This window comes from Ictidomys tridecemlineatus, chromosome 5 (assembly GCF_052094955.1).
Source record: "Ictidomys tridecemlineatus isolate mIctTri1 chromosome 5, mIctTri1.hap1, whole genome shotgun sequence".
Lineage (NCBI taxonomy): Eukaryota > Metazoa > Chordata > Mammalia > Rodentia > Sciuridae > Ictidomys > Ictidomys tridecemlineatus.
The window spans coordinates 80,121,985-80,146,593 of NC_135481.1; the positions used below are offsets into that span (position 1 = coordinate 80,121,985).

The 24,609-nt window shown below is 36.3% G+C and overlaps 1 protein-coding gene across 2 annotated transcripts in view; it reads left to right on the forward strand.

Moving 5' to 3' along the window:
- Positions 1 to 24,609, forward strand: part of Snx6 (sorting nexin 6) — a 60,496-nt gene that overhangs the window by 30,936 nt on the left and 4,951 nt on the right. For both annotated transcript variants that reach the window (XM_078050227.1, XM_078050226.1), the window contains exons 9-13: positions 4,148 to 4,223; positions 7,117 to 7,156; positions 11,564 to 11,650; positions 19,757 to 19,916; positions 20,003 to 20,088. In XM_078050227.1, coding sequence (XP_077906353.1) covers positions 4,148 to 4,223; positions 7,117 to 7,156; positions 11,564 to 11,650; positions 19,757 to 19,916; positions 20,003 to 20,088 — 449 coding nt within the window. The remainder of the gene's footprint in view (positions 1 to 4,147; positions 4,224 to 7,116; positions 7,157 to 11,563; positions 11,651 to 19,756; positions 19,917 to 20,002; positions 20,089 to 24,609) is intronic.

Consider the following 24,609-nt stretch of genomic DNA (forward strand, 5'->3'; position numbering starts at 1 on the left):
CAGAACTTCTTTCTCCTAATAAAAAATATGGGGAGAAAAGGACCACCTTGCTCCTAACTGCAACCTAATACCCATTGATCAACCTTCTATCATTATTCCCTCCCCCTTACTCTCCTTAGTCTCTGGTAATCACTGTTCTACTCTCAACTTCTATGAGTAGTGTCTACATATAAGTGAGATCATGTACTTGTCTTTCTGTGCCTGGTTTATTTCAGTATATATGATGATCTCCAGTTCCATTCACATTATTGCAGATGACAGGGTTTTATGTTTCTGAACAGTATTCTATTTTTATATTTACCATGTTTTCTTCATTCATTCATCAGTTGATTGATGGTTATCTTGTTTACAGTTTTTTAATATTTATTTTTTAGGTGTAGTTGGACACAATACCTTTATTTAATTAATTTATTTTTATGTGGTGCTGAGGATTGAACCCAAGGCCTCGCACATACTAGGCGAGCATTCTACTGCTGAGCTACAACCCCTTGTTTACAATTTTTGGCTATTGTGAATAGTGCTGCAATGAACATGGGAATACAGATGTCTCTTCAGAATTCTGATTTCACTTCTTTGGGATTTATCCCCAGTAATAGAATTGTTGGATCATATGGTAGTTCTACTATAATTTTCAAGGATTCTTCATATTGTTTTCTTTTCTTCATAGGTCGATAGCTTTTACCTTTGATTTACATTTTCCTGATGATTAGTTACGTTGAATTTTTTTTTTTTCCTTGCAATACTGGGGTTGAATCCAGGTTCTCAGGCACAGTAGGCAAGTGTTCTACCACTGAGCCACATCTTCAGCCCCAGCCCTTTCTAATTTTGAGACAAGGTCTTACTAAGTTGCCCAGGCTGATCATGAACTTGTTATCTTCCTGCCTTAGCCTCCCATGTAACTGGGATTACAAATGTGTGCCATAATGCTTGGCACTATTGAACATTTCTTAATATACCTCTTGGCCATTTATATATTGTCTTTTTTTTTTTTTTTTTTAAAGAGAGAGTGAGAGAGAGGAGAGAGAGAGAGAGAGAGAGAGAGAATTTTTGATATTTATTTTTAAGTTCTCGGCGGACACAACATCTTTGTTGGTTTGTGGTGCTGAGGATCGAACCCGGGCCGCACGCATGCCAGGCAAGCGCGCTACCGCTTGAGCCACATCCCCAGCCCTATATATTGTCTTTTAACAAATGTCTAGGTTTGTTGCACATTTTAAAAAATATTTATTTATTTTTAGTTGTAGTTGGACACGATATTTTTATTTTATTTATTTATTTTTGTGTGGTGCTGAGGATTGAACCCAGGCCCTTGCACATGCTAGGCGAGTGCTCTACCACTGAGCTACAACCCCAGCCCATGTTACACATTTTTAATTAGGTTATTCCTTTTTTTTTTTTTTTTTTTTGCTATTGAATTTTTGGAGTTCCTTATGTATTCTAGATATCAATATCAAATATACATATTATAAATATTTTCTGTCATTCTTCAGATTGTCTCTTTATTATTTCCTTTGCTGTGCACCTTTTTTTTGATCCAGTCCCACAAGTTTGTTTTTCTCTATTTCCTGTATGTTGGGGGTTTTTCTCAAAAAAATCTTTGCCTGTTTTTTTGGGGGGTTTGTTTGTTTATTTGTTTGGGTACCAGGGATTGAACCCAGAGGCACCCACTGAGCCACATCCCCACCCCTTTTTAGTTTTTTATTTTGAGACAGGGTCTCACTAAGCTGCTTAGGGCCTCCTCTCTACATTGCTGAAGCTAGCCTTGAACTTGTGATCCTCCTGCCTCAGCCTCCCTAGCTTCTGGGGTTACAGGTGTGCACCACTGCGCCTTGCTAAATCTTTACCTATTCTGATGTCCTAAAGTATTTCCCTTGTATTTTCTTCTGGTGGTTTCATAGTTTCAGGTTTATATAAGTCTTTAAACTATTTTGGATTCATTTTTGTGACTGGTGAGAGGTAGGGGTCTAGTTTTATTCTACTGGATGTAAATATCCAATTTTTCCAGCACCATTTATTTAAAAGATGGCTCTTTCTTCAATGTGTTTCTTAGCACCTATGTCAAAAGTCAGATGACTGTAAATCCATGAGTTTGTATCTAGGCTCTATTCTCTTGCATTGATCTGTGTGTCTGTATTTATTGCTAATATTATCAGTTTAATTACTGAACTAAGCTTGGTACTCTGTTTTGAAGTCAGCATATTGTGTCCTGCTTTGTTCTTTTTCCTCAAAATATCTTTGTCTATTCATTTTGTGTGTGTGTGTGTGTGTGTGTGTGTGTGTGTGTGTGTGTGTCGGGGAGGTTCCGCATGAATTTTAGGACTGTTTTTTGTAGGTATTTTGACTGGAATTGCCTTGAATCTGTGGATTACAACTTTACTAAGTTTGTAGTGTGTAGTGTGTACCTGGCATACTAATGGGTTTTAATTTATAAGTATAAGAAGTGTATTAAGTTGTCCATGGTGGCACATGCCTATAATCCCAGCTACTCAAGATGCTCAGGCAGGAGGACCACAGATTTGAGGCTAGTTTCACCAGCTTAGGCAAGACTCTCCCTCAAAATGGGGGAAAAAAGAAGAAGAAGAAGTAGTGGGAGTAGCTCACTGGTAAAGTGCTTCTGATTTCAATTCCTTGTACTGCAAAAAAAAAAAAAAAAAAAAAAACAACAAGAATTTCATTGATGATTTTAGAGTCCACATTACAAGTAATTATTGAGTTTGGTGTAATAATAAAGAATATCCATGATTATTTGAAAAGGTTAGTAGAATACCTCTTCCTTTTCTAGTTATATATCCGTGTAGGCTGGATTTTTTTCTCCCACATACTTAAAAGCAGTATTATCATAGTAGATCGAATGAAAAGCAGATTGAATGAAAGCAGAAGCAAATAATGAGAATCTATTGTCTATTGAACCAGGTACAACAGAGATATATAAAAATGTAATGTTGTCATGCTCCTCCCTAATTTTTTTAAAAATAGCTCTTTTTCATTTGAAAGTTTAGTTATATAAATATGGGTTTAAACAGGCTGGGTTTAAATGTAACTCAGTGGTATGTTAATTTTATTCTTTCCTTTTATTTATGTTTTGTGGTGCTGGGAATTGAACTCAGTGCCTTACGTGTGCTAAGAAGCACTCTACTTTTGAGCCACATTTCCAGCCCTAATGCTATTAATTTTAAATAAATTACTAAATGTTCAAAATTTTTCTGTTTTACATTTTTAAAAAATATACAGCGTATATTGATAGATAATAACATGTAAAAAGAAACTTTTCGGATTCCTCAGTAATTTTTAAGAATGTAAAGGAATCCTAAGATCAAAATTTGGATAACCTCTGAAATACAGTCAAGTCAGTAGAGTGAGTACTTAGAATTAACCTCCATTTTATAGTAACAGGAAAAAATAAGTCTCTGGCTTGGCTACTTCTGTTCTTGTGTCCTTCTTTTGTGAGGGTTTCTGTTACCAATAACCAAGCCAGGAAACCTTCCTGGTTTCAGCTACTGTTTCAGTTAGCTGTTCATCATTGTGACGAAAAGACCTGACAAGAACAATTTAGAGGGGAAAAGTTTATTTTGGCTCACAGTTTCAGAGGTTTGATATCAGGTTATTGGAACAGTTTGCTGGTTGGTCATCCTGCTTTTTTTTCTCCACAGAATTTTTTAATATCTAAAATCCTTCTCAGGTGGAGTTTACCACTACTATGACATAAATATGATCAATAAGATCCATTGTCACAAGATCAAATCTAAACTCTTATCATGGCCTATATGATCTTTTATTCCATTAACTCCCCTATGCATCCTGCAGTCCCACCCCAGGCTCTTTGAATATACTATTCTTCTTTATGATATGTATTTATCTTATTCCCTTTATGCAAAATGTTATCCTTTGTTTGGTAAAGATTTGCTTATCATACAAACTACAGCTCATTCTATAGTTTTGTAAATCCTTTCTTGACTTACTGAAGTAGGAATCATCTGTTTCCTCTGTTCTTAAAGCAGTTTTCACATGTACCCAATATAATATCCATTGATATGGTTGTTTATGTTATTTACTTTACTTGATTTGGTGTATCTCACATGTTGCAGATAGCTGTTCAGTCAGTATTTTTAAATTAATGACAAATATATTCTTGAAACTTTTTCCATAGGTGCTGCAGATGATTACAATAGAATTGGTTCTTCATTATATGCTTTAGGAACTCAGGATTCTACAGATATATGCAAGTAAGGATTCTAATTTAAAACATTTTTAGATATAAACAAATAAAAATTTGTTAGCATACTTGTAATCTCTAGGCAGGCATTTTGGAATATTTTTGTAAAAGCATTGATAATGAGGAATGTTTTTATAAACTTGAGTTGATTCATTTTTTCTTACCTAATATTTTTAAATATGAAAAATAAAATAAGTTTTAGTATGTAGTTTTAGTATTTACAATCTTCTGTTAGATGAAAGTGGGATATTTGTGTATTAGAGAATTTGTCAGTGTTGTTTATCATAAATAATAAATGTTATTTTGAAATTTTACATACAGGAGTCGGGGTGAGAGTGTGTGTGTGTGTGTGTGTGTGTGTGTGTGTGTGTGTGTGTGTGTTTGTGTATTTCATTGGAGCTTGGACTTTTTTTCCTTCCATACTGGGGGTTGCACCCAGGGACACTTAACTGAGCTACATCCACACCCTTTTTATTTTTTTGATACAGGGTCTTGCTAAGTTCTGTAGGGCCTCGCTAAGTTGCTGAGCCTGGCCTCAAACTTGAGATTCTTTATTGACTTTATGCTAGTTGTTTTAACTAGTTAATTTTAGTTGCTCCTATAATAATATTACTTGTTTATTGAAAAATAATTCAAATATATATTTGTTTGCTTATTTATTTATGATATTGGGGATTGATCCCCAGCTGTTTTTTTGGGAGTGGGGCCAGGGACCAGGATTGAACTCAGGGGCACTCAAACTCTGAGCCACATCCCCAGCCCTATTTGGTATTTTATTTAGAGACAGGGTTTCACTGAGTTGCTTAGTGCCTCGCTGTTGCTGAGGTTGGCTTTGAACTCACAATCCTCCTGCCTCAGCCTCTTGAACCACTGGGATTACAGGTGTACGCCACCGGCCCAGCCTTATCTGTTTTTTTTTTGTTTTGTATATTTATTTTTTGGTTGTAGTTGTCAATATCTTTATTTTTATTTATTTATTTAATGTGGTGCTGAGGTAACCCAGGGTCTGGCAGGTGGTAGGCTCTACCACTGAGCCACAACCCCAGTCCCTAAACCTTAGCTATTTTTATTTCTTGTATTTTGAGACAGAATCTTGCTTAGTTACTGAGGTTGGCTTCAAACTTATGATTCTTCTGCCTTAGTCTCTGGAATAGCCAGAGGCATGCACCACAACACTTAGATCAAATACATTTTAAAACAATGTTTAAGTGGGAAAACTATTTTCATAATTCATTTCTTTTTTCAAGACATATTCTTGAACTTTCCTCTTCTCTAAATGTGTTTAGTACACATTTAAGGGTCAATATTTGGAACAAAGCAAGAGACTTTATCTCACTAAGTTGCTGAGGTTGACTTTGAATTTGATCCTCCTGCCTCAGCCTCCCAAGTTGCTGGAATTATAGACATGTGAAGAATTAATACTTAAGTCTTTGATAAGAAGAAAAAAAATAAACCTTGCCATGCTATCAAACAATCTGTTAAGGCAAATTGTGTTCAGTAAAACAAAGTTTAGTAAATAGTGTTTTTTTTTTTTTGACGGGGAGGGGAGGGGTGTCAGAGATTGAACTCAGGAGCACTCCACCACTAAGCCACATCCCCAGCACTATTTTGTATTTTATTTAGAGACAGGGTCTCATTGAGTTGCTTAAGCTCTCAAGGTTGCTGAGGCTTGCTTTGATCTTCCTGTCTCAGCCTCCCAAGCCATTGGGATTACAGGTGTGCACCACTGCACCTGGCTTAAATTGTGGTTTTGCTTTCTGTAGTTTGCCCTAATCCAATTATCATGCCATCTATGATTTTATGTATTTTACAGAATGCTTTTTAATAGTTTCACGTGGTCTTGAATATGCTAAACATACAGTCTACCATTGAGCTATAAACCTAGTCCCTGTGATACTGGTTTGTTTTTTTGTTTTTTTGTGGTTTTTTTTGGTACCAGGGGGTTGAACCCAAGGGCAATTAACCACTGAGCCATATCCCCAGCCCTTTTTATATTTTATTAGTGACAGGGTCACTGAGTTGCTCAAGGCCTTGCTAAATTAGTGAGGCTCATTTGAATTTGATATCCTCCTGCCTCAGCCTCCCAACCACTTGGGATTATAGGTGAGCACCACCATGCCAGGTTAGATAGTTTTTAATTGATATCAGCATTTGACACACTGTTTAGTAAAGGGAAAATTTATTCTGAGCTAGGAATTGGTTGTTCATTTTCATTACTTTTCAAAACAAAGTAGCTATATTTGAAAATGTTTAAAATAAAACTATCACTGAGCATGTAGCACATGCCTGTAATCCCAGAAACTCAGAGGAGACTGAAGCAGGAGGATCCCAAGTTTGAGATCCAGCTTCAGCCTCTTAGTGAGATCCTCAGCAACTTAGTGAGAGTCTGTTGCAAAATAAAAAGGACTGGGGAGGTAGCTCAGTGGTAAAGTACCCCTGGATTCAATTACAGTATCAAAAATGTATAATTCTCCAGTAACTTTAAGAAGTTCTCCAGCTTTAGTGCTGTCCAGTAGATCAGTCAACTTTTTGTCTCTTTCAGTGTAATTGCTTTGTATTTCTGTAATAATGTTGAAAGAACAGTCTCTATTTAGTATTATGTGATATATTACTTAAAGGAATATCAAGATAAATTTTAAGTTTGGTATGTGGCTTAGATTGTGTATTGAAATGAAATGGGGAAATTTCCTATAACAGATTTCAAGTAATGTGTTATATTGGTGGAAGTATGGGAGGTTTTTCCTGAACTAAATGAAGTCTCCAGTTAATAAGACCATTGAATGTTTTATGCAAGGAAACAATAATGCTCATTAATGAAATGGTTTGGGAACATATTCTGTAAATATCTGATGTGGGAAATTATTTCAAATGTAGCTTCTGATGAAAATATTTTTCCCTTCCAGGTTTTTCCTCAAAGTTTCAGAACTGTTTGATAAAACTAGAGTAAGTACTAAATTCTAGAGATCTACTGCATAGTGATATATCTGTACTATAATGAACAGTATTGTATTGTATACTTAAAAATCTGCTAAAAGGATACATCTTGTGTCATGTATTATTACCATAATAATTTTTTTCAAAAAGGTAATTAAACCTTTGAGGATCTAAATCTCTACATATAGTAATATTTAACTTGTTGTAGTTGTGAATAATTTATTGAGGAAGATGAGTATATTTCAGGATTATGACAGATTTTAATTTTACTGAGAGTTTTTCAGGAAATTGTTTTTGTTAAAGAGTTTTGGTATTTGTATAAAAGAAAACATTCATTAGGAAGACTGAGTTTGGAGCTGTTGCTGGGGCTCAGCGGTAGCATACTTGCCTCACATGTGTGAGGCATTGGGCTCAATTCTCAACACTGCATGTAGATAAATAAAATAAAAGTTTATAGACAACTTAAAAAAAAAGAAGAGAAGAAGAAGACTGAGTTTATTTTTTATGAAGAACAATCAATCCTTTTCTGGAGCTTTGTAAATTCAGAGGAAGTCTTAGATTATTTTAACTATATCAAGACTGGATTATGGGCTTGGGCTGTGGCTCAGTGGTGGAGCATTTGCCTCACCATGTGTGAGGTAATGGGTGTGATACTTAGCACCACATACAAATAAATAAATAAATATTTTTTTAAAATTTAAAAATTAAGGGCTGTGTTGCTTTTGATATTCTGTAACATGCTGGTTTAAAAATTAATAGTGTTATCTCAGCACCACAGAATAAATAGTAAAAACAGTGTTGGGCCTACTGGTGTAGCTCAGTGATGGAGTTGTTACATGCTTAGCATTTATGAAGCTGCAGGTTTGATCAGTAGTCCCCCGCTCCCCACAAAAATGAATAGTATCATGGGTAAGGTGGTGCACATCTGTAATCCTAGCACCTTGGGAAACTGAGACAGGAGGATCACAAGTTCAAAGTCAGCCTCAGCATGTGGCAAGGCCCTAAGCAACTTAGTAAGACCCTGTCTTAAAATTAAAAATAAAATGTGCTGGGGATGTGGCTCAGTGGTTAAGTGCCTGTGGGTTCAATCTCTGGCACCACCGGGAAAAAAAAAATTGTCAATACGAGGCAAGTATACAACTGTGGTAAAGTTGTACTCCCTGTAGTAATAATTTACTATAATAATTTACTGTTAGAGTCTAGATATTATTTAACAGTTGATAAAACAGTGGAAATGTTTTTTAGCTGTTTAATGGTATTTAGCTGAGAAGTGGTTGCCAGTCCAGTATAGAAATCTGCCAATTGAGTTATGTATAGTAGGGATAAAAAAAAAGAAACTTTCTCACAAAGGACAAATGCGTAGGTGGTGACACCCTCATATCCATAATGCCATTCTTATCCCTTTCATGTTTGTATTACTGAGCATCTTCTAGGAATGTATGGTGGTTTTCTGTGCATTTACATAAAAAGCATAAAGACCTATCCCAAAATATAATTGTGTCAAGTACGCTGAGAAATAGACTTCAAGATAGGATTAGATGTACAAGAGATATATTGTGAAGAATAGAGAGGAAGGAGCACAGTAGGCAGAAAGAACCATCAGACTACAGTACAGTGTGGGAGGCCATCCTCGAATGTGATTTGAGTTACCTCCCTGGCTGGGCGAGAGGCGCTTAGACACAGGTGTCAGAGCTATTCCCCACCCTTCTCCAGGTCCGAGGGCTTGTCTGTGCAGAGGCGTGTCTGGCCACTGCTCCAAAGACCCAGTCATTGCCCCTGATCTTGGGATGCTGCCCCCATTAACCTTCATTGAATGGGATTTTCCCTGGAATTTTTTGTTCCCCAATAAAAGCCCACTGCCTGGCATGTTCTCTCTCTCTTGCTAGTCTCTTCTGTAAGCCTTGCTACCGCATTAGGTGGCTGGAGGCGGGAGCTAGAAGAAGCCGTCCCATATACATGTGGCCTTTTCCACAAGACTATTTTACAACCTGGTGTTTAGTTTCTAGAAGTGAGCCACCCCATATAACAGGAATTGAAAGCTACTGGTTTGTTAAAGCTGAGACCTAGAAACGGGCACAGTGCTTACTATTGGTCAGTCTAAGAACCTTGTTTTAAGGGGTGGGGGCATGCAGCCTACTTTTCAATGGTAGGAGGGGAGTCATATTTTAAAACACCCATACTATCTACTATTATCAATCTAAATAAATTTTTAGCATACTTTGTAAGAAATTCCTGGGCTGGGTGTGTAACTCAGTGGTAGAGCACTTGCCTCACATGAACAGGGCCCTGAGTTTTAATCCCCAGCACTTCAAAAGAAAAAGGATTCCATAAGTTTTGTTTCTCTACAGTGTAGTAATTTTTAGAAGCTTCAAGTTTTTTTAACCTTCTATTGCAGTATATTAGATAAATAGTCATATATACATCAGAAGTGTACATATGACTCAGTGAAATTTCACAATTGTTGTCAACACCAAGATCAAGAAATAAAACATTACCAGCTACACAGAATGCACTGCCCCTCTTCACCTACCTCATAATACACTACTTTCCTAGTTTCTGACACTAGAGATTTATTTTGTTTCTGTTATATAAATGCTTATGTAGTATGTATTCTTTTAGTTTTATTTATTCAACATTGATCCCCATGTTGCATATGTGTATTTCCTTTTTTCTGATTGCTGTATAATATTCCATTAATTTATCTGTTTTACTTTTAGTTGGTAGTCATTTATATAGTTTGTTTTGGGTTCTGTATGTCGGTGTTACTGATTGTGGTTCTGGGCTTGAACCCAGTGGTTCTCTCCCACTGAGCTACATTCCCAACCCTTTTTATTTTGAGAAAGGGTCTAAGTTGCTGAGACTGGCCTTGAACTTGTGATCTTCCTGTTTTAGCCTCCAGAGTCCCTGGGATTACAGGTATGCACCAGTGTGCCCAACAGGGGTTCCTTTTTGGATATTGGAAATTGAAGCCAGAGATACTTTATCACTGAGCTGCATCCCCAGTTCTTTTTATTAGGCAGTGGATCTCACTAATTGCTGAAGCTGGCCCTGAATTTACAATCCTGCTTCAACCTCCCAAGTAGCTAGAATTATAAGCAAGCACCGCTGCCCGCAGCGGGTCTGGGATTCTTTACAGATAATACTGTTAAGACAATTGTGTGGGCTAGGGTTTAGCTCAGTGGTAGAACACTTGCCTAGTATGTGTGAGGCACAGAGTTTGATCCTCAGCATCACATAAAAAATAAATAAAATAAATTTATTGTGTCCATCTACAACCAAAAATATTAAAAGAAAGACAATTGTATATCCTTGGCAGAACTCCAGTATACATTTCTGTTGGTATATATAACTAGGAAGCAAATTGGTGGATCATAGAGTACTCATATGAAAAGCTTCAGTAGATACTGCCAATTTGTTTCCCAAAGTGATTGTACTAATTTACACTTCTAGCAGAATGATTGAGAACATTAAGTTTGCTCCACAGCTTGCTGGTGTGCATGTAGGGTTTTTTGTTTGTTTTTAACTTTTGATGATAATTTCATATTTATAGTAAAGTTAAAAAATAGTACAACATATTCTTATACCTTTGTCACCAAGATTCCAAGAAAATTAGCATATTCTATATTGCTTACAGTTCTTTTATCATAAAAAATTCATATTTATTCTGTTTTATGTCCTTTTGTGTACATCTCTCCTTTTTACAGATAAGAATTATTAGATTTAATATGGCCCTTACTGTTATCCATGATTCCTCTTAATGTCACCAAATGCCCAGTGTATAGATTTTTCCCTGTTATCTCATAAGTAGATTTTTTACAGTATAGTCTGAGTCAGGATCCAAACGAAGCCCGATATTGCATTTGATTGACATTTCTCTTATCCTAGGTCTCTCCAGATTCAAAGAGTTCTCATCTTTTTAAGTCTGGCTTGGTTACTTCCCATTTCCATCCCAGCTCAATTTACTACATGTTGATGCTTCTTTGGTGTCCTCAAGTACTTTTTATTAATGCTTTGACCAGATTTTCTACTTAAGAAGGTTTGGTTTGAATTATCTAATCTGCCATTGCCAGCCTTTGCTACCTTAAAATCATATGTACATAGCACTTGCCATTGAAATAAATAGATAAATGAAGCTATTGACATTAACAAGCTATTGATGTTGACACCTGTTGTAGCCAAGCACTGGAATCAGATATAAAATCTTTCTGTAAGTTCACTAATGTCATTGATCTGATTTTTCTGTTCATGTTTTGTCAGAGTTGCAAAGAAAAGCAAAAAACTAGAAGGAAGGAAAAGGGAAAGAAAGCTAGATAAAACAGATACTGCAGTTATTTATAACATTAATTTTTTTCGTAATTATTGAGAATGTTGAGTGATGATTTATTGATTTCATACCCAGTTCCCCCCTTTTTTCAGAAAATAGAAGCAAGAGTATCTGCTGATGAAGACCTCAAACTTTCTGACCTTTTGAAATATTACTTAAGAGAATCTCAAGCGGCTAAGGTAACTTTATTGTTCGTTTCTTTACAGGTTGCTGGACTTAAACTGTTTAAAAGATAGCTTATTTTGGGATATTATATTTTCAAATGTAAATTTTTTTTCTCCTCTTGGAATTGTAGATCAGGGAATCCCACATAAAAGTTTATAAACTTTTGGAGCTGGGATTGTGGCTCAGAGGAAGAGTGCTTGCCTCGCATGCATGAGGTTCGATCCTCAGCACCACATAAAAATAAAATAAAGATATTGTGTCTGTAACTAAAAAATAAGTATTTTTTTAAAAGTTTATAAACCTTTGATATAATATGATCTAGAAATTAAAAAAATTATACCAAATTAAAAAATTTGGTATAATTCTTTAGGTAAACTCCTGCAAAAACATAATGAAGTTTGTATGAGTCCTCCATCGAGGATGAAAGCACCATGAAACAAAAACATGCTTAATTTTAGGGCAATTCACATTTCTTGTTAGAAAGCTATGTGCAAAAAACCTCTTCGTAATCAAAAACATTTTTTAAAATATTTTTTTAGTTATAAATGGATCTTTTATTTTATTTATTTATTTATATGCAGTGCTGAGGATCGAACCCAGGGCCTCACAGATGCCAGGCAAGTACTCTACCATTGAGCCACAACTCCAGTCCTCAAAAACATTTTTTAACATAGATGTCTACAAAGCACTAAAAACTTAAGATATTCTACAGAAATTCCTATCTGATCAGAGGTATTTATTTATTTATTTATTTTGGTACTGGGAATTAAACCCAGGGCCACTTTAACCATTGAGCCAAGTCCTCATTCAGGTTTTTTTTTTTTTTTTTTTTTTTTTAATATATTTTATTTAGAGACTGGGTCTCACTAAGTTGCTTAGGGCCTTGCTAAGTTGCTGAGGCTGGCTTTGAACTCATAGTCCTCCTGCCTCAGCTTCCAGAGCCACTGGAATTATAGACATGTACCACCATGCCCGTCTGACTTTTTTTTTTTTTTTTTTTTTTTTTGTACCAGGGATTAAATCCAGGGGCGCTTTAATTACCAAGCCACTTCCTGATCCTTTTTTTTTAAAATATATATATATTTTTAGTTGTAGGTGGACACAATACCTTTATTTTATTTTTTTGTGGTGCTGAGGATCGAACCCAGTGCCTCACACTTGCTAGGTGAGTACTCTGCCACTGAGTTGCTATAGCGCCTTGATAAGTTGCTAAGGCTGGCTTTGAACTAGTGATCCTCCTGCCTCACCCTCCTGAGCCGCTGGGATTACAGATGTGTATCACCTTGCCCAGCCTGGCTGACAATTTTTATCAAATAATCAAAAACCTTTTGAGTATTTAGACACTTATAGGTGTATTGTCCACAGCTAGGTATTGTGGTATATGCATGTAGTTCAAGCATCTTTGGAGACTGAGGCAGGAGTATCACAAGTTCAAGGTTAGTCTTAGCAATTTAGTGAGACCCTATGTCAAAATAAAAAGGACCAAGGATGTGGTCAGTGGTAAAGGGTCTCAGGATTCAATCCCCAGTACCAAAAAAAAAAAAAAAGTATATTGTTTTATTTTACACAAAACAACAAATATGTACTTATTTAATATACATTGTAAACACTTAACCAGAGACTTAATTTAAAACAAAACAAGTTATTTCACTTCTGGGTGTTTACCCACAAGAAGTGAAGTCATATTTCTATGCATACCTTCACAGCGATTTTATTTGTAATAGTTTTAAATTGGTAACAACACAGATGTCTATACAGACTGTGCTATTGGCATACTGTGGAATACCACTCAACAATAAAACAGAATGAGCTACAGATAAGATGAAACAATGTGATGAACTTAAAAGTAATTTGGGGCTGGAATGAAGCTCGGTTGTAGAGCACTTGCCTAGCATGCATGAGCCCCAACATGTGGCAAATGAATAAATGACCCCACTTTATTTTTATTTGTTTTATTTACAGAATGAAAGAGACCAGGCAGGGCTGGGGATGTGGCTCAAACGGTAACGCGCTCGCCTGGCATGCACGGGGCGCTGGGTTCCATCCTCAGCACCACATAAAATAAAGATGTTGGGTCTGCCAAAAACTGAAAAATAAATATTAAAAAAAAGAAAGAGACCAGGCAACAAAGTCTCCCACCCATGTCCCACCCTGGTAGGGGGAATGGGGTTCCCTTCAGTGGAATGGGCTAGCTGAGAAATAAAAGCTAGGAAAAATAGAACGGCAGATGAACCGTAGAACATAAAAAGTAGTTTCAAAAGCAGAGGCAGGACTGGCAAGCTGACCAGACAGATCGGGCTCCTGACAAAATGGGGCCTGTGCCTGCTTTATTTATATCCAGAGACATTGAAGAGATTCTATAAAATGTTCTTTTCCAAAAAAGGTTAAAGGTGGCTGGGGTTGTGGCTCAGTGGTAGAACACTTGCCTCACATGTGTGAGACACTTGGTTCGATTCTCAGCACCACATATAAATAAATGAATAAAATAAAGGTTCATCAACAGCTAGCTTTAAAAAAAAAAAAAGGTTAAAGGTAGGCTGTTCAGTTCTTAATGGGTTATGCCATCTCTGGTGCTACTATGAGGAACCTTTCTAGCAGAGCAGAGGGGAAGGTCACATGCTTTTAGCTGTCAGTCACTGCAGGAGAGCCACTAGAAGTTCCCAATGCCAGGCCTATCCCTCCTTGGCTTCCATGCCAAGAGAAGGTCCTCATGTATTTCATGGTCCTCATGTATTTCACTGGGTTCGATCCTCAGCACCACAAAAAAATAAAATAAAGGTATTGTGTCTACCTACAACGCCAAAATCTATAGTTTACACTCTTGATTTTGTGTGTTCTTTGGGTTTGGAAAAGGTATAGACATGTACCATTATTATAGTATTATATAGGATAGTTTCAGTGTCCAAAAAAATGTGCTATGTTCTGTCTGTTCATCTTCTCTATCCCCAGCTTGATATAGTTTTTATTTATTTTATTTTACTGATTTATTTTTATTATTATTGATTGTTTTTTAAGACAGGGTTTGTGTTGCCCAAGCTGGTCTTGAACCCTGGGCTCAATGATCTTGCTGCCTCAGCCTTCTGAGTAGTTAGAACCATGAGCATGTGCTACCATACCTGGCTAACCACTTAGCTTTTACTGTCTTCATAGTTTTGCTTTTCCTGAGTGTCATGTAATTGGAATCATACAGCATGTGACCTCTTCAGATTGACTTCTTTCACTTAGTAATAAGCATTTAAATTTCTTCTGTTGTCTTTTCTTGGCTTGATAACTAATTTCTTTTAAAGATATGTAATATTTCCTTATTTGGATATACCATAGCTTATCCATTCATCTACTAAAGACCATGTACGTTGCTTTCAAGTTTTAGCAATTATAAATAAAGCTGCTATAATTACCCATGTGCAGGCTTGTAAAGGCATTCATTGGTGTAAGTAAAGAGTGCAATTGCTGGGCTGGGGCTGTGTAGCTCAGTGGCAGAGCGTTTCCTTAGCATGTGTGAGTTTGACCCTTAGTACCATATAAAAAAATAAATAAAGGCATGCTTGCTGTCCATCTATAAAAATTTTTTTAAGTGAAATTGCTTTGTCATAGAGTAAGACTGTGTTTAATTTTGTAAGAAACCACCAAACTGTCTTCCAAAGTTGGTGTACCATTTGCATTTCTACTAGCAATGTCTGTATCCTTGCCCGCATTGGTGTATATTGTCTGTGTTCTGGATGTTGGCCATTCTAATAGATATATAGTGGTATTTCATTGTCTCCCTCCCTCCTTCCTTTCTTTCTTTCTCTTTCTCTTTTTCACTGAGCATTGAACCCAGGAACACTTTGCCACAGAGCTACATCCCCAGTCCTTTTTATTTATTTATTTATTTTTTATTTTGAGACAGGATCTAAGTTGTTGGAGTCTTACTAAGTTTCTGAGGCTGCTCTCGAACTTGCAAACCTCCCTTGGCCAGTCCAGTCACTGGGATTATAAGCATGTACCATTATGCTGACTCTCCTTGTATTTTAATTCACATTTCTCTAAAATGATGTGAAACATGTTTTCATATGTTGATCTGTCTTGTGTTTTGTTTTTGGTAAGGTGTCTCTTGCCCATTTTTTTTTTAATAGTTATAGGTGGTCACAGTGTCTTTATTTTACTTTATGTGGTGCTGAGAATTGAACCCATGCCTCACACATGCTAGGCGCATGCTCTACCTCTGAGCCACAACCCCAGCCCTCTTTTGCTCATTTTTAAGTTGGATTGTTTATATTTTTTCCTAGTCTGTGACTTGTCTTCTCATTTTCTTTTTTTTTTTTTTTTAATGTGTTGCTGGGTTTGAACTTAAGGCCTTGTGCATGTGGGGCAAGCACTCTACCAGTTGAGCTGTATCCCCTTGTCTTCTCATTTTCTTTCTTTTTTTTTTTTTTTAAAGAGAATTTTTAATATTTATTTCTTAGTTTTTGGCGGACACAACATCTTTGTTGGTATGTGGTGCTGAGGATCGAACCCGGGCCGCACGCATGCCAGGCGAGCGCACTACCGCTTGAGCCACATCCCCAGCCCGTGTCTTCTCATTTTCCAGGCAGCATCTTTTGCAGACAAATTTTTATTTAAAACAAACAAACAAACAAACTTATTTGGGTGCTGGGAATCAAACTCAGGACCTCATTAGTGCTAGGAAAGTGTACTACCAAACCCCCCATCCCTTCTAGGAGTTTTATAGCCTTGCCTTTTATATTTAGGTGTATGATTCATTTTAGTTAACTTTTGTGAAGGGTGTAAAATCTAAGTATAATTTAAACATTTTTTATTGCATGTGGATTTTTATTTGTTTCAGAACCTCTTATTACTGTGTGGTGGCATACACCTGTATTCCTAGCAATTTGGAGGCTGAGGCAGGAGAGAAGCACAAGTTTAAGGCCAACCACAGCAACTTAGTGAAACCCTTTCTCACCCCCAAAAAGAGGGCGGTGGACTGGGAATGCATCTCAGTGGTAAAGTGTTTTTGGGTTCAATCCCCAGTACTAAAGAAAAAAAAAATAAACCAAACCAGAACTCTTTGAAAAATCTCTTTGTTCTTTGTCTTATCTTTGCTCCTTTGTGAAAAGATCAGTTGACTGTATTTGTGTGGTTCTATTTCTGGGCTGTTTTTGACCATGTTGCTAAAACAGTGTTCTATTGATCTATTTGTCTGTTCTTTCATCATACAAAATCCTCTGTAGTATAGTAAGACTTGAAATTGGGTAATGTTAGTCTTGCAACTTTGTTCTCCTTCCATATTGTGTTGGCTATTGTAGGTTCTTTGCTTCTCTGTTTAAACTTTAAAATCAGTTTGTTGATATTTACAAAGTAACTTGCTGGGATTTTGATTGAATTGCATTGAATATGTAAATCAAGTTTGGAAGAATTGCTATCTTGCAAATATTGAGTCTTTCTGTCCATGAATATGGAATATCTATTTATTTAGCTTTTTTCTTTCTTTCTTTTCTTTCTTTTTTTTTTCTTTTCTTTCTTTCCAGTTGGGGGTGGGTTACCAGGGATTGAACTGGGGGCCACTCAAATACTGAGCTACATCCCCAGCCCTTTTTTGTATTTTATTTAGAGATAGGGTCTCACCGAGTTGCTTAGTGCCTCACTTTTGCTGAGGTTGGCTTTGAACTCGAACTCCTCCTGCCTCAGCCTAAGGTACTGGGATTACAGGCATGCACACTGCACCCAGCTTCTTTTATTTCTTTCATCAGAGATTTGTAGTTTTCTTCATGCAAATCTGGTATATCTTTATGAAATAAATGTCTAAGTATTTCATTTTGTTTCATTTTGGGGAGTGTCACTGTAATTTTTTTTTTTTAACAAATTCCAATTGTTCATTACCAATATGTAAGAAAGTGGAGGCACAAGCCTGTAATCCCAGTGGCTCAGGAGGCTGAGTGAGGAGGATCTGGAGTTCAAAGCCAGCCTCAGCAAAGACAAGGTGCTTAGCAACTCAGTAAGACCCTGTCTCTAAATAAAATACAAAATAATGTGGGGATGCACATGCTCAGTGGTTGAGTGCCTCTGAGTTCCATCCCCAGTACCCCCCCAAAAAAGGTGATTTACTTTTGTATATATTAACCTTGTGTCCTCCGGTCTTGTTGTAATCATTTATTAGCTCCTATTCCCTCCAGGAGATTTTTTTTTTCCCCTTTATTTCAGATTTTCTGCAGAGTCAGGTCTATGTACAAAGACAGTGTTATTTCTCCTTCCTGATTTGTATGCCTTTTATTTCCCTTTCTTATTGCATTAATTAGAACTTTTACAGTGTTGAAAAGGAGTGATTAGAAGAGACATCCTCCTTGTTTTGTTTCTGATCTTAGCAGAATACTTTTAGTTTCTCCCATTGAGTATGATGTTTTTTGGAGATTTTTTTCTTATCGAGTTGAGAAAAATTTCCTTCTAGTTTGAGTTTACTGAGTCAGTCAACTGATTTTGACAGCATGCTAAGATAATGCAGTAGGGACAAGAATGATTTTGTTGGGCGAGGGGGCCCATGCCTGTAATTCCAGTGGCTCTGGAGGCTGAGGCTGGAGGATTGCAAGTTTAAAGCTAGCCTCAGTAAAAGGAAGGCGCTAAGCAACTCAGTGAGACCCTGTCTCTAAATAAAATACAAAATAGGGCTGGAGATGTGGCTAAGTGGTTGAGTACCCATGAGTTCAATCCCTGGTATTCTCTGCAACGCCCCCCCCCCCAAAAAAAATGATTTCAACAGTTGATACTGGGACAGCTATAGCCACATGCAAAAGGATGAAATTTGACCCCTTCCTAACAGAACATATAAAATAGCTAAAACTGAAAAACTTTTAGAATACTACCCAGATATAAATTTTCTTGATCTTGAATTAGTTAGGTAATAGTTTAAGCTTATCAACCAGTGAGAAAAATAAAACAAACTCTATTAAAATTAAATTGTCACTGAGTACTGTGGCACATGCCTGTAATCCCAGTAGCAGGAGGATCATGAGTTTGAGGTTGGCTTATGTGATTTAGTGAAATCCTGTCTCAAAATAAAAAGGGCTGGGAATTTGTCTCAAATTCCTGGATTCAATCCCAGTATTAGAAAAATAAATACATTAATTAATAAACTTAAATATTGTATATATCTGTATAATGAAATACTATTTTGCAATAGAAAGGAACGAAGTAACTAATTCATGTTACAGTATGGATGAACTTGAAACTTAATAAATGGTAGAAGCCACAGACACAAAAGATGCATGTTATATGATTCAGTTTTATGAAATATTCAGAATAGACCAATCTGTACTAGATTAATAGCCACGTATTGCACGCCTGTAATCCCAGCTGCTCAGGAGGTGAGGCAGGAGGATTGCAAGTTTGAGGCCAGCATGGGCAACTTATTGAGATACTGTCTCTAACAAACCAACCAGTGTGTGGGGGGGGGGACAAAGTATGTAGTTCAGTGATAAAGTACTTGCTAGCGTATGCTAGGCTTCAGAGTGCTAAAAAAGAAGAAAGAAAGAAAAAGTGAAGGGAACAAAAGCAGAGTAATGGTTGCCTAGGGCTAAAATTGGTTATGGTGATGGTTTTATAATTGTCAGCATACTAAAAACCATTAAATTTTGTAGTTTGCTTGTTTGTTTGTTTATTTTATTAGCTACACATGACATTACAATGATCTTGGCAATTCATACATTTGAATCAATTGGAGTATAATTTCTCTTTTTAAATTTTGTAGTTTAAATGGTATGTATGGTGTGAATTATGTCTCAGTAAAGATGTTAATTTAAAAAGACATTTATGGCCTGGGGGTGTAACTCAGTCAATGGCAGAGTGCTGCATGTGCAAGGTCCTGGGTCAGAACAGAATAAACAAACAAAAAAGTAACTGTATTATTCACTATATAATTTTATATCTGGGGGGCTGGGGACGTGGCTCAAGCGGTAGCGCGCTCGCGGCCCGGGTTCGATCCTCAGCACCACATACAAACAAAGATGTTGTGTCCGCCAAAAACTAAAAAATAAATATTGAAATTCTTTGAGGAAAAAAAATTTATATCTGGAGGTGGTGGTAGTAGAGATAGTAGAGTGAAACTACTAGAAACATAACATCATACGTTATGATATATTGTTTTATAGGATCTCCTCTACCGAAGATCTCGATCACTAGTGGATTATGAAAATGCTAACAAAGCACTGGATAAAGCAAGAGCGAAAAATAAAGATGTTCTACAGGCTGAAACATCCCAACAATTATGTTGTCAGAAGTTTGAAAAAATATCTGAATCTGCAAAACAAGGTACTGTTAACTTACCTTTTAATCACAAGGTATGCTTCATGATTATTATGTGAATTAACTCTAATTTATTTTTTTATTGTTCACAGAACTTATAGATTTTAAGACAAGAAGAGTTGCTGCATTTAGAAAAAATTTAGTGGAACTTGCAGAATTAGAACTGAAGCATGCAAAGGTAGTATTGTGTTAAAAGATTTAATAAATTTAAATGACATGACATTTAAAATTGAGTCAGTTATAAAATTGATAATCCTTTAATGATAGTTACTTCTGTAAGTGTAAGGACATCCTAAGAACTGTTCTTGAATGAGAATTATGTTTTCCAAGATGATTATACTGCTTCAAAATAGTTGGTTTAACTTTTTACTAGGGATTGAACCCAGGTGCTTTACCACTGAGCTACATCTCCAGTTCTTTATTTTGTTAAGATAGAATCTTGCTAAATTGCTCTGAGTCGCAGGGATTATAGGCATGCCCCATTCTGTTAAATATTTGGTTTTAGTAAATAAATGGCTTCCTTCTGGTCTGTTTGGTATTTGTTTACTTTGAAGTAAACCTCTTTTTATTATTATTATTTTTTTTTCAGTTGTAGATGGACACAGTAACTTTATAATTTTTATGTGGTGCCGAGGATTGAACCCAGTGCCTCACATGTGCTAGGTGAGCACTGTACTTCTGAGCCACAACCTCTTCTTGCATGTAATATAAAGGTAAAGCTTGGCTCAAACTATGGTAATTTTTTTTTTTTGGTGGTGCTGGGGATTGAACCTAGGACCTTGGGCATACAATGTAAGCCCTCTACCAACTGAGCTATAACGCCAGCCCTAAAAATAGATAATCTCAGAATTGAGAAATATTTTAAAGATTATTTAATTCAAGCAAGACTATTGCTCTGAAAGAATCTAGGACCTAACAGGAAAATATTTTTTAACTAGTTTTTTTTTTTCCAAGTATTTTTAGTTTAAAAAAAAAAAAAAGAAAGAAAATTGTTGATGGTGAACACATGGTTTTGGGAACTTTTTTTTGTGTATGTGTGTGTTCTGGGGTTTGAACACATGCTAGGTATGTACTTTACCACCAAGCTATACCCCCAGCACTATAAATTTTTTATATTAAAGAAATTTTTAAAAGAATAAACCAAAAATGTTTATTTAACATTTCTATCTTTAGAGAGACTATAAATACAAAATGTATTTAAATTTATCCAAGAAATTAATATAAACTTTTAGGTGTTTTTTTTGTTGTTGTCGTTTTTGGTTTTTTTTTTGGGGGGGGGTCAGTTAAACCAATAATGTTTATTATTAAGGATAAGTACCCTTAAAGGTACTTCACTACTGAGCTATATCCCCACCCACCCATCCCTTTTTTTTTTTTTTTAAGAGACAGAGTCTCACCGAGTTGCTTAGTGCTTCACTTTTGCTGAGACTGGCTTTGAACTGGTAATTCTCCTGCCTCAGCCTCCCGAGCTGCTGATATTACAGATGTGCGTTACTGCACCTGGCTATGTTTTATTTTGAGACAGGTTCTCGATAAATTATTGAGGCCTGCCTCCAAATTGCTGTCCTCCTGTTTCAGCCTCTTCAGTTACTAGTATTACAGAAATGTACCACCACACCCAGTTTAAGTGTAATTTTTTTGATAGATTAGAGCATTTACATTCTTTTTAATTCTTAAAGCTAAAAACTGCACCAAGGTATTTGGAATCTATATTCCTATAAGGAATACAGATCTGCATCAACTAATGAATGGGTCTAAAGTAATGAAGATAAATTTATTTTATATTTATTTATATATTTATTTATTTTTAAAAGGACTTGAGAAATCATTTAAACCAGAAGATTTTTTTTTAAAAAAGAGTGAGAGAGAGAATTTTAATTTTTTTTTTTTTTTAGTATTTGGCAGACACAACATTTTTGTTTGTATGTGGTGCTGAGGATCGAACCCGGGCCGCACGCATGCCAGGCGAGCGCGCTACCACTTGAGCCACATTTCCAGGCCCCTGAAGATAAATTTAATTCCCCTTTTATAATAGACCTTACTTAAGGTACCTTTTTTTATAAGATAGCTTTTATGTCTGTTTCTGTGTTGATAGGTATTGAACCCAAGACCTTGAGAAAACCAAGATGTGTTCTACCAGTGAACTACATCTGAGCCAAGATAGCTTTTTTCACTACCATATTGCTCTAGCTGGATTTGGCTTATAATGATGCCTTTTTCAGTATGCTAGTTCTTCGCTGGGTGTGGTGGTGCATGCCTGTAATCATAGTAACTTGGGAAGCTGGAGGATCCGAGTTCCAGGCCAGCCTCAGCAGTTTATCGAGGCCCTCAGCAACTTAGCAAGACCTTGTCTCAAAATAAAAAGGATTGGGGGGCTAGGGTTGTAGCTCAGTGGTAGAGCACTTGCCTTGCATGCATGAGGCACTGGGTTCTATCCTCAGCACCACATAAAATAAATAAATAAAATAGATTGTGTCCATCTACATTGTTTATATTTAAAAAAAAAAAAAGGATTTGGGATGTGGCTCAGTGGTTAAGCACTCCTGGGTTCATTCCCCAGTAACTCCCCTCCCAAAAATGTTTTGATAAGCTTGGCATGATTTAATTTTATTGAACCTGTGTTGGTTTCTAATATCCACTGTTTTATTCTTTTTAAAGAGATTTGAACTAGCAAGAATTCTGCTGTAAGGGCTGGGATGTAGCTCAATGGTACAGTACTTGCCTAGCACAGGCAAGGCTGTGGTTCAATCCACAGCACCACCATCACCACAACCAAAGAAATTACTAAATTTTGTAGATTGGGGGTTGGCAAACTAGTCTGTTTTGGTACAGCCTGTGAGCCAAGAATGATGTTCACATTTTTAAATGTTTGTTTAAAAGCAAATGAAGAATAGTGATAATTACATGAAATTCAAATTTAAGTATCTGTAAATAAGATTTTCTTGGAACACAGCCATTCATTCGAGTTTGTCTCTGGCTGCTTATGCCATGGAGTAGTTGAAACAGAAACCAAATGTCTCTCCAGTGCAACAATATTTACTGTTTAGTCTTTTGCAGAAAAAGTTTGCTGATTTCTGCCTCTGATTTCTAGACTCTGTACCTTTATAAACCTTTTGAAATGAGTTTTTCCCTGTATTCAGATTTCTTTCCCCTCCCCCATTCTTTTTTTGTGGGGATGGGGGGCAGGTACCCGGGATTGAACTCGGAGGCATTCCACCAGTGAGCTACATCCCCATTCCTATTATGTATTTTATTTAGAGACAGGGTCTCATTGAGTTGCTTAGTACCTCACCATTGCTGAGGCTGGCTTTCTCTATGTTATTTGTTTATTTATTTATTATTTAATTATTTTTTAAAATTTTATATATGACAGTGGAATACATTACAATTCTTATTACACATATAGAGCACAATTTTTCATGTCTCTGGGTGTATACATAGTATATTCACACCAATTTGTATCTTCTTATGTGTACTTTGGATAATAATGATTATCACTTTCCACCAACATTAATAACCCCATGCATGCCCATCCCTTCCCCTCTAACCACTCTGCCCTATCTAAAGTTCTCTATTCCTCCCATACTCCCCCTCCCTACCCCACTATTTTTTTTCTTTTTTCTTTTTTTTTTACCATACGATTTATTTTTATTTTTTTTCAGTCATACATGACAGCAGAATGTATTTTGACATCTAATACATACATGGAATGTACATACATCAATCATAATGTCTATTCTGCTGCCCTTCCTATCCCCCCTACTCCTCCCCTCCTCTTCCATCCTTTCTCTCTATCCAATCTAATGAGACACACTGTTTTTTTCTTTTTCTCATCACAACATCATACATGTATTCTGTGTAACAGTGAGGTTCTCCTTCCATCTTTCGTGCAACTCTCCTTCTCCCTCTTTTTCCCTCCCACCTCTCTTCCCTATTTAGTGGTAGTCTTCTCATGCTCTTCCTCCCTATCCCATTTTGAGTCACCTCTCTTATATCAGAGAAGACATTCGGCATTTGTTTTTTAGGGATTGGCTAACTTCACTTAACATAATCTGCTCTAATGCCATCCATGTGCCTACAAATGCCATGATCTTGTTATTTTTTATTTTTTTATATATTTAGGTTTAGGTGGACACAATATCTTTATTTTATTTTTATGTGGTGCTGAGAATCAAACCCAGTGCCAATCTTGTTATTTTTTAGTGCTGAGTAATATTCCATTGAGTGCTGAGTAATATTCCATTGCCTCCCCCACTATTTTTAAACAAAAGTTTATTCTTAAATTTGCAACAGACTTCAAGATAACCTTCATTCTAGCTTTAGGTGGCAAAAGATATTATAGCAGGGAATTCAGATATTTAAATATGAATGAAATCAAGGTCACACATCTCAGGCTCAAACAACTACTTACTTTTTGACCAATTTCTTAATTTCCCCTGTGGCCTAGGGGTCTTTTCCCACAGGCCTTCACATTTAGCTTCTCTAGTTTTTTCTCTTTTTGTTTCTGCTCATCTTTCTCATCCATGTCTTGAGCTGTTTCAGGAGCTACTTGCTACTTTTGTAGCTGGACATTGTTCCTGCCTCCTATTTCCTAGACCCTGCTCATTGTATTCAGATTCTCTTAAATGCTTTTGAAAATCTGAACAATTCCATTTTTTAAATTGAGTTATAAGATTTGTACATCTTTATGAGGTACATT